This window comes from Platichthys flesus, chromosome 1, assembly GCF_949316205.1.
Source record: "Platichthys flesus chromosome 1, fPlaFle2.1, whole genome shotgun sequence".
Lineage (NCBI taxonomy): Eukaryota > Metazoa > Chordata > Actinopteri > Pleuronectiformes > Pleuronectidae > Platichthys > Platichthys flesus.
The window spans coordinates 12,672,425-12,682,174 of NC_084945.1; the positions used below are offsets into that span (position 1 = coordinate 12,672,425).

General features: G+C 41.6%; 2 protein-coding genes across 2 annotated transcripts; one reads left to right on the forward strand and one right to left on the reverse strand.

Annotated features, from left to right (window-relative positions):
* Window positions 1-606: 606 nt before the first annotated feature.
* ampd3a (adenosine monophosphate deaminase 3a) lies at window positions 607-6,268 on the forward strand. The gene is made up of 14 exons (XM_062385100.1): window positions 607-839; window positions 926-1,106; window positions 1,259-1,424; window positions 2,009-2,228; window positions 2,369-2,498; window positions 2,661-2,855; window positions 3,072-3,203; window positions 3,286-3,449; window positions 3,541-3,667; window positions 4,025-4,188; window positions 4,501-4,621; window positions 5,246-5,419; window positions 5,560-5,670; window positions 5,765-6,268. Exons 1-14 carry the CDS (start codon window positions 619-621, stop codon window positions 5,939-5,941), a joined length of 2,283 nt encoding a protein of 760 aa, XP_062241084.1. The 5' UTR covers window positions 607-618; the 3' UTR covers window positions 5,942-6,268.
* On the reverse strand, window positions 6,041-8,642 carry lyve1a (lymphatic vessel endothelial hyaluronic receptor 1a). The gene is made up of 6 exons (XM_062385102.1): window positions 8,473-8,642; window positions 8,138-8,321; window positions 7,908-8,047; window positions 7,203-7,406; window positions 6,976-7,048; window positions 6,041-6,813 (listed from the first exon to the last, which is right to left on the reverse strand). Exons 1-6 carry the CDS (start codon window positions 8,558-8,560, stop codon window positions 6,633-6,635), a joined length of 870 nt encoding a protein of 289 aa, XP_062241086.1. The 5' UTR covers window positions 8,561-8,642; the 3' UTR covers window positions 6,041-6,632.
* Window positions 8,643-9,750: the final 1,108 nt, after the last annotated feature.

Sequence of the window (9,750 nt, forward strand, 5' to 3'; positions counted from 1 at the left end):
AGAAGGGACTTTTTTAAATGAAAATATACCCAAGACTCTAAATAACTACATGAATTGGCAGTGGAAGTACATTGTCGAAGATTGGAATGCAATGTTATGGTCTGCTATTCTATTCAGTGGCTACAGACTATTTTGCGCGACTAAAGTATAATTTTCTCACTCCAGCGCTTGATCTAATTGATTTTCCTCAGGCTGCACAAGTTATTTCTTTCCATGAATAAAGAACATTCATGTGATAGACAATGTCTGACGTGGCAGTGACTGTCCTGGCTGTGTAGGAACAAGAAAGCCCAGCTAGACTGAAAACCCAGCAGTGTGCTGCACCACAGAAGTTGTTTTATATCTTTTAATATGGAGTTTGGAGAAAGAGACCAACACCTTTTGTTTCGTTAATGTTTTGAAAAGTTAGCCTGCAGCAGAACATCTGCAACAACCACAGCGGTTTAATATCACTTGAGCCCATTTGAGCACTCCACACAGAGCTCTGCATGTACAACTGTGTGTTTACAAAACAGCAGAAACCAGACCGAGCAAGTGGAGTCCATGTGGGGGAAACAGGTTGTCTCTGAGTCCTGTGATCACATGTCATCTCACTATACCCTCTCCCTTCCTGCAGACATGCCTCGCCAGTTCCCAAGGGTAACTCTTAGTGAGGCCCAGAAAGAGACTCAGATGCTGGCAGAGAAAGTGTATGCATCTGCGTTAAAGGAAGAAGACACCAAAGATGCCTTATCAATGTTCAGCGTGCCTGAGGACTGCCCCATCGGCTTCCAGCAAGCCATGGAGCACGAGCTGCTCAAGGAGCTGGCAGAGCAACAGTCAGAGCAGTCTACCAAGAGGTAGGTCTTTCTCCTGGTGTGGCACCAAATCACAGACAATCATCTGACACACAGATCAATGTCATAAATGATCTTTTTCTTTGCAGGAAGAAGAGCTTGAGGATGATTCGCTCCCAGTCATTGGGCCTGCAGATGCCACTGAGTTCAGATTGGATGAGGCCAGTGGCTGTTACACCATACCCGTCCCCAAGCTCCACCTGTTCATCAGAGACAGAAAACCGCCTTGATTACCAGAGGGTCACTATTAGTGGGGATTACTGTGCTGGAGTAAGTACTGTAAACCCCAGCATTAACTTCTGATCATTAGAGTTAGAGAAATGAATAGCCTTGCAGATTTAAATACACATACATTTGCACAATTCCCAGCTGAGACGAAACAATACTTGCCTGATTGTGTTTTGGGTCCTTTCCCCATTCAGATCACAGTGGAGGACTATGAACAGGCTGCCAAAAGCCTGTTAAAGGCCCTGCTTATTCGTGAGAAATACTCAAAGCTGGCCTATCATCGGTTCTGCAGAACAACGACCCAGTTCCTCTGCAGTGCTGAAAACATTCCATGGCGCGAGGAGGATGAGGTTCAACCAGGTTTGAAGTGTTTGAAGCATTGACAATGTATGTATAAATATATATATAAAGATGAACGACAAGACAGCTCCCCGTAAGTGAAGCCAAAGTGTCTTGATCGCCCCCCTGGTGGCTGGCTACAGTATTGGCCATATATCCCACCTCCTTTATGTTAGCAGAGGGGACATGGATCAAACTACAAAGTTGAAATACATGTCAAATACATTTATCTCATCACACTGATGTTTGTTCAAGTACAAATGTTTCTGGTGGATTTAGTTTTAATTGGTAATTTGATACTATAAAAAAGACAGGTTGAAACATCATGATTGACAGCGGAGACTGACTTGTGATTGGTTAGCATGCCTGTGGGACCTTGCTACTGCTTCCCAATCCATAAATCGCCACTACATAGACTCCAAATGATGACTTTGGCACCAATATGCAGCATTCATGTCTGGTTTATCTTGGCTTCATTTCTGGATAGTGGGAGGAAGTAGAGATGTGTCCTCCATCTTTATATGCAGTCTACGGTTTGAAGTACTACTCACTGATTTCTGATTGTGGTTTGTATGACAGTAACATAACAATGCTCTGTCCTCCAGATATGTGCCCATGTCCATTAGGTGATGAAGATCCCTACAGCATGGACAACATCCCAGAGAACCTCAACTATGAGCTGGAGATGAAGGATGGAATAGTGAATGTGTACGACAACGCTGAGGCGCTGATACAAAACCAGCCCCATGACCTTCCTTATCCAGACCTAGAAACATTCGCCATCGACTTCGGCCATTTGCTGGCCATGATTGCTGATGGACCCACGTAAGTTCACACTAAAGTTATGCTGGTTGGGGGAAAAAACAGCCGCTGTTGCAAAAGTGGTAGTTTTTGCCTAAGTAGAACTTAATCACACACGTACCAGTTGCGTACTATGTACACCAAGCTCCACTCTCATTTTACAGGAAGACTTACTGTCACAGACGACTAAATTTCTTGAGCTCAAAGTTCTACCTCCACGAGATGCTCAACGAGATGGCCGAGCTAAAGGAGCTGAAAAGTGTTCCTCACAGAGATTTCTACAATGTCAGGAAGGTTAGTCCAACAACCGATGTCAAGAAGAGTTTGAAATCCAATACAGTTTCCCAAAAGTAACCTCTGGAAAAATACTTAACATAGGACGTTACATTCTGAAGGAAGACATTGTACAGCAGCCAATTTGTCCAGCAGACTTAACATATTGCTTGTTTTTCTCAGGTGGACACACATATTCATGCGGCTGCCTGTATGTCTCAGAAGCACCTGCTGACTTTCATTCAGAAAACCTATAAGACCGATGCCGACCGTGTGGTGCTGGAGGAGGCCGGACAAAATGTTACTCTGCAGGAGGTTTTCCACAGCCTCAATAAAGACCCATATGACCTGACTGTGGACTCTCTGGATGTACATGCGGTGAGAACGCGTAAACGTGTACATTATGTTTTCATTAAAAACTGTGCTGTGTTAATTAATAATGGTGAAATGAGAAAGCAATTTTTGGAACAACACTGTTGACCTCCTCTAGTTTTTTTTTTTTTTTTAATAACAGAATAATTACTTTGCCATACCTGACCACCCAGGGTTACTAATTATGTATAATTTATTTGTAATTCATGCATTGGTTCCCAGGGGAGACAAACCTTCCACAGGTTCGATAAGTTCAATTCCAAGTATAACCCAGTGGGAGCAAGTGAACTTCGAGAGATCTTCCTTAAAACAGACAACCTCATTAATGGAGAGTATTTTGCTCGGATCATAAAGGTATCAAGTCCTGTCATCCTGCAGTTTAAGTCAGAACGAATGCAGGCACAGTTGAAAACACTCTACTTCTCTCTTTTAATAGGAAGTGGCCCATGACCTGGAGGAGAGTAAGTATCAGTATGCAGAGCCTCGGGTGTCCATCTACGGACGCTGTCGAGAGGAGTGGGACAGTCTGTCCAAGTGGTTCATCAATCACAAAGTTCACTCTCCAAATATGAGGTGGATCATTCAAATACCCAGAATATAGTGAGTGCCACTGAAAAAAAAAAATAACCAATTCGAGTTTGGGAAAATATGAAATATTGAAATTGCCCAAATGTTTTTTTTATGTTTTCAGTGACATTTTCAAGTCGAAGAAGCTGGTACCTAATTTTGCCAAAATGCTGGAGAACATTTTCCTGCCTCTGTTCGAAGCCACTGTTAATCCACAGGAGCACAAAGAACTGCACGTTTTCCTCAAATACGTAAGATGTCCTAAAAGATGAAATTTCACTGCTATTAAAGTACAACAACTTTACATTAACTTAGTCAGCATCAAGTGTATAAATGTTTGATAATATTTAATAATATAGTATAGTACAATTATAAGAAATTTGTGTTGTATTATTTTTAAATGTAGTATAACACATTTGTAGTAATACAAAATAAGTCTTACGTTTTTGATTTTATTTGAATGTGATAAATTACATTTGTGCCATGGTTTAATTTTTTCTTGACACTGGCCAGAATTCAACTCCACAATTTTGTGGGTTTGTGTCTGTTTGTGTGTGTGTGTGTGTGTGTGTGTGTGTGTGTGTGTGTGTGTGTGTGTGTGTGTGTAGGTGTCCGGCTTTGACAGTGTCGACAACGAGTCCAAACACAGCGATCACATGTTCTCCTTCAGGAGCCCGAAGCCAGAGCAGTGGACTACAGACGACAACCCTCCCTACAGCTATTACCTGTTCCACATGTATGCCAACATCATGGTCCTCAACAACCTCAGGAAGTAAGAGCTCATCCACCTCGTCCTCCTCTTACTACACAAACCTCAGTACAGGACGGTTGACTTTAAAGTCTGTAGCAGCCAACCCGGTGAGTCCAGCACCAGTGAGGGGGACACTCTACTTTCTAGAGCTCTCATTGAAGGAAGTGATCAATCATTGGACAGCAAGAGAATTCCAAGTATAGAACAACCAGCTGATGAGAGTAGCCGGAGCATCTCAATATAAAGCTGATATCTATAAACACAAGGAGGAACTGAACAACACTTTTCTGATTCTCTTGTGTGTTGATTGTGTATTATGTCCTTGTGTGTCAGGGAACGTGGACTGAGCACCTTCCAGTTCCGCCCACACTCTGGAGAGGCTGGATCTATCACTCATCTGGTCTCTGCCTTTCTCTCCGCTGACAACATCTCACACGGACTCAACTTGAAAAAGGTACTCGGCATGCATCAAGACGGTTATTTTTAAACCCACTGGTACAGTTTTAAGTTCAGATGCAGGATAAATCAGGAACAAGGAGTTGTGCCTCCCAGAGCAGGGAGCAAACAGCGCCCCCTCTTGGACACGGGCCTGGGAGCTAAAGGAGGTCTTAATTTAAGAGATGGCGTTTCTCTTTTGTATCATAGCAGAGAAGCAACAAGTGAGCAAGAGAACAATATAGGCTACAACAAATGTTTAATCATTATTTAACTCTCTATTGGCTCATCCAACTATTTATTTTTCTTGATTATTTTTCCTTTTTACTTACTTATTCATTCTTTTAATAATATTATTAATAATATTACTTTATTTTAAATTTTTCTCTTTGCCATTCGTATCGTTGCCATTGACCAGAATAGGTTAGTTTAAGTGTCTCTTTACATTAGGCCGAAAAGCTACGCAGCTCAATACTCAAAGCAACATTTTGAGAGCAAGTTTTTTTTTAGTTGTTTATCAAACGTTTTTATAATCATGGTTAATGACGGATCAGCCCAAAATGTTTACAATCTATAAAGAGATAATAATATACAATATACGATTATTATATACAAATACATATGTCCACGTATGTTTCCTCAGAGTCCTGTGTTGCAGTACTTATACTACCTGGCCCAGATGCCAATTGCGATGTCTCCACTCAGCAACAACAGTCTGTTCCTGGCATATTCCAAAAACCCTCTGAAAGAGTTCCTGCACAAAGGCCTGTGTGTGTCCCTGTCCACAGACGACCCCATGCAGTTCCACTACACCAAGGTACACGCAAACAAACAAGTAACACAGTGTTGATACAGAATGACGTTCAGTGTCTCACATTTATGATGTGATATCGTGCTGGACTCGAGCTCGAGCTTTGCAGTGCAGATCATTCTTGTGTGTTGTCTGCGTGACTCTAGGAGCCACTGATGGAGGAGTACGCCATCGCAGCTCAGCTATGGAAGCTCAGCACCTGTGATGTTTGTGAGATAGCCCGGAACAGTGTTCTGCAGAGTGGACTGTCTCACCAGGTACAGAGACACTTCCAATCCACATCTCCATCATGTTTCAACAAGATTCAACACATTCGTCTACAAACTTTTGTTACTAACTGTTTATTGACAGGAGAAAAAGCACTTCTTGGGCGAGAACTACCTGAAAGACGGACCTGAAGGGAACGATATCCGTCGGACCAATGTGGCACAGATCCGCATGGCCTACAGACACGAGACACTGTGTAATGAGCTGAGCTTCATAGTGGAAGCGGTGAAGTCTGAAGTTGAAAATCCCCAAAGTGACTAAAATCACAATAATCTACGCATGCTGAGCTCAAACTTGCCTCCAATTAGCTTTATTTTGAAAAGTGCCATTTAGTGACTGTGATGGTTAAATAATAATACAAAAAAACATATCCAATCAGTTAAAGTACAATGTAAAGCTGGTCACATGTTGAAAAAACAAGGTTGTGGTTGGGTCTCAAGGGTTTAGACAAAACTGTACAGAACTGCATGTGTGTACTATAGTTTCACATACTTGTCATTACACAAAACCTACTATGTATAAACACTTGTACTTTACACTCCATTTCATGATAGGGTTGTGAGAAATAAACTGTTGGAAACATGACAACTTTCAGGTACTGTATACACTGCACATTGTCCATAAGAACACTTGTTGAGAGCTTTCGACACTGTTAGTCCAGACAGGTCTGATAGGAGAGATGGATGAGGTCTAGGACTCTTCCTTCGTCTCTGCCTTGAATAGAAAGAGGTCTAAGTTATATCTAAGCTGTTAAAAAAGTGCTTACAAAGTTGATTTGACACGTATCCTGACGGTCTACAGCAGCAAACACAATGTTAAAATAGTAAAATCATCACTCTTTAAAATGATTGGATGGCAAACATCGCCATCCAGTGGCTGGACAGCACCAGTTCATGAAAAGAGATGATAAACATCCAGTGCAACTTGTACAAAAATAAAATGCACTTTAGGGTCATTCTGTTACATCACTATCAGACAATTTCAGAGACACGTCTTTGTCCTCGTCCTCCACTTGTATCTTCTCCTCGTCCTGAGTGTCCTCCTTGGTTTTCTCCACACACGTCCAGTCTTCTGTCTCGATGGACTCCTGCTGCTGCTGCTTCATGTCAAGGCTCTGAGACCCAATCCTCCTCCTGTTCACAGAGAGGAAAAACATACAATGTACTGATATATATATATATATATATATATATATATATATATATAATAATAACCAAGGAAAACAGATTATGATAAAAGGAACAGATCACTCTCCTTCAGTACCAACATACAATTTAACAAATAAAACCACTTACGACTTCAGGTAGACAATGAGGATAATCGCAGTAAGAAGAAGGCCACAGATTGAGGTGATTAGAACAACCTTTCCTGGAACATTAAAAACATGAGAGGAACAGAACTTAAGTCATAAAACAATAACATCCAAACATTTATGATAAAGGGTCTTAAGTTAAATATGTTTTTTACAAAGTAAAAATAAATTCATCCACAGATTTGATTCTTGCGAGGAAGACCCTTGTACCTCCTGCAGAGCGAATGCCACTGCCGACGTATCGGCCTGGTTCCGCCTCCCTGTCTATGGTTTGAGGAGCTGAGGAAGAAGAGGAGCGAGGCGAGGAGGAGGAAGATGCAGACTGTGTTGTCTGGATGGAGTGTGTTTGCTCTGAGTGATCGCTGCTGTTCAGGGGGCTGGTAGTTGTTGCATCCTTCAATTGTGTTACTGCGTCTATGAGTGAAGACCATTACAGATTCTAATGTTTTTTATAAATACATGTCATTCAATGAATGTAAATCAATTCATTTGTTTTAACAGTGAGGGAAAACTTCTATTTGACTACCACTTGCAGCTATGTACTGATTTTGATATCCTTATACAGTTGTACTGTAGCTGTAGCTGTAGCTGTACCATAAGAACCATTTCTGAATGGTTCTAATGGTACGTCATTGATACACATTTAAAAAAATCATGTTAAGGAAACACATCACGAGGGTGGAGGTTTTAAACAAACTCTTAACGTTCCCTCTGAATTCAACTGTACTTTACTTTCATTATCTTCTCACAGATTTTGAAGCAAAATAGTTTTATTTATCCCAAAATATATAGAATATAAAAAAAATGCAGTGAAGTAAACTGAGTCTGAGATTTACACATTAAATCTTCAATAACATGCTGTAAATAAATGAGGGTTAAAGCACTAGAGAGATTGGAAGATAAACAAGTTAATACCTGATTCATTGAAGCAGAAGACATCAAAACGTTGGGTCAAAGACACTCGCCATGTCACCACACCTGTCTTGCCTTGTCCACAGGTAGAAAGTGACTGGATGCGGGGAATGACTACAAAATGTTCATCAATCCATCCAAACCTACACAAAATAAAAAAATATTAAACCCATGACAACAGACTTATTATGATCTGACTGAGCTGATCCTGGGCCTGTCTTCTCTGGTCCTACCTGCACGTTTCTAACCCTCTGTTGAGTGCGTTCTTCACTTGAGCTTTGGAGGCCATGTCCGCTCCCAGGGACGAGCAGAGGCTCCGAGCTTCAGAGGCGCTGAAGGCGTACTGAGGCTGGTTGAGTTGATTCAAGGAGCTGACCTGGAAAACTCCAGCAATGCTTTGGTTCATTGCTGGGAAAACTGGAACAAAACAGCAAATACAACATGTTCAAATTCAGGTTGAACTGTAACATGATCAAAAAATATACATTTTACTCCTGCATATACACGGTTAATTACATGGTAGCAATATACAGAGAGATAGATATTAAATCAGGTGGAAATGACTCACCTCTGATGTGGCTGGTGTCAATACTTTGACCATAGATGACTGAAGTAAAGCACAACACAGCTGTGAGGCAAAGCCAGATCATATTCATGACTGCTGCGAGTGGAGGCGGACGACAAGTGCTGCACAGTTAATGTGTCTCCGAGCCAAATGACAGGGTTAAATAGAGTTGATTCTGTTCACTGGAGTCTCTGGACGCTCATTGTCAGAAAGTAGAGGAAAAAGGAAGAGGGAAGTGCTGCACACAAGTCAGATTACGAGACCATCATATGTCCTAAGAGCAGGCCCCGGGAGACACAGATACAAAACTAATATGTCAGCAGGACTCAACGCTGAGAGAAATTCATGTGGAAGGAAGGTTATCCCAGGGACTATCAATATTGGTGCTTTCATGAACTGGTGTGACCCTCACTTCTGGCAAAGAGAAAAAAAAAATTGAATGATGTGAGCAGTGGGAAAAGTGATACAAGTATTTTTCTCTTCCACGTACTCACATAAGTACTTTATTATATTATGTTAACCTTTGGTTATTATTATATTCATATCATTTAATGGAACGATTCTTTGCTTGCTGTAAAAGGCGTAGAGAGTAGAGAGCAGATCAAAGAAAGGAAGGGAGAAAAAGAACCTTATTCTTAGGACGTAGCTGTGATCTAAACAAAAAGGATAATTTGAGTTGCTCCTTAAATTCAAGACTTGAACCCGAGCCTAAATTTGACTGCTATAGAAATCCCTTCCCTTTTTTGGATGTTAGTTTTATGCTCAGAGCAGAGCACATATAAATCTTGTTAAATCTCTTATAGAAACATCGGTTTTCAACACGTGATAAAAGTCTGCACTCATAAAGCAAGTGATTTGCGCTGCTACTGACATCTGACTGAGGGCACTCTGTCCAAATGATTTCCTCCCGCGGGGCCTCACTCAGTCATGAACACACTTATGATCTCTGGCGTCCTCCGATGAGCTTTCGACAAATGACGACATTCCCACTTCCACAAAAACATCTCTTCGCCAGCCCTCACGGCAGGAAATGACGGCAAGAGCGCTGACGAACACGCAGCCCTGTTTTGTCAGATGTGAGGTGTCAATGAGGCGTCCGGCGGGCCCAGTACAGGACAATCTGGGGCTGTGGACAAGGACAGACAACTCCTCTCAAGGGGGAGATGTGTGCGTCTATTAGGACCTTATATTGTTAGATTGCAGCACACTCAATGGTTGCCTCAGTTGATTAAGAGAGTCCAGTGGGAATATGAAGGAATTTGGAAGTGATGGTTTTGGGAA

Excerpts from the sequence above, each read along its gene's own strand:
- ampd3a (XM_062385100.1), top strand. The coding sequence starts at position 619 with ATGCCTCGCCAGTTCCCAAGGGTAACTCTTAGTGAGGCCCAGAAAGAG. Across the intron at positions 840-925 it reads TCAGAGCAGTCTACCAAGAG|GAAGAAGAGCTTGAGGATGA; the intron begins GTAGGTCTTTCT and ends TTTTCTTTGCAG. Across the intron at positions 2,229-2,368 it reads ATGATTGCTGATGGACCCAC|GAAGACTTACTGTCACAGAC; the intron begins GTAAGTTCACAC and ends CTCATTTTACAG.
- lyve1a (XM_062385102.1), bottom strand. The coding sequence starts at position 8,560 with ATGAATATGATCTGGCTTTGCCTCACAGCTGTGTTGTGCTTTACTTCA. Across the intron at positions 8,048-8,137 it reads AGAGGGTTAGAAACGTGCAG|GTTTGGATGGATTGATGAAC; the intron begins GTAGGACCAGAG and ends TATTTTGTGTAG. Across the intron at positions 7,049-7,202 it reads TGGCATTCGCTCTGCAGGAG|GAAAGGTTGTTCTAATCACC; the intron begins GTACAAGGGTCT and ends TTAATGTTCCAG.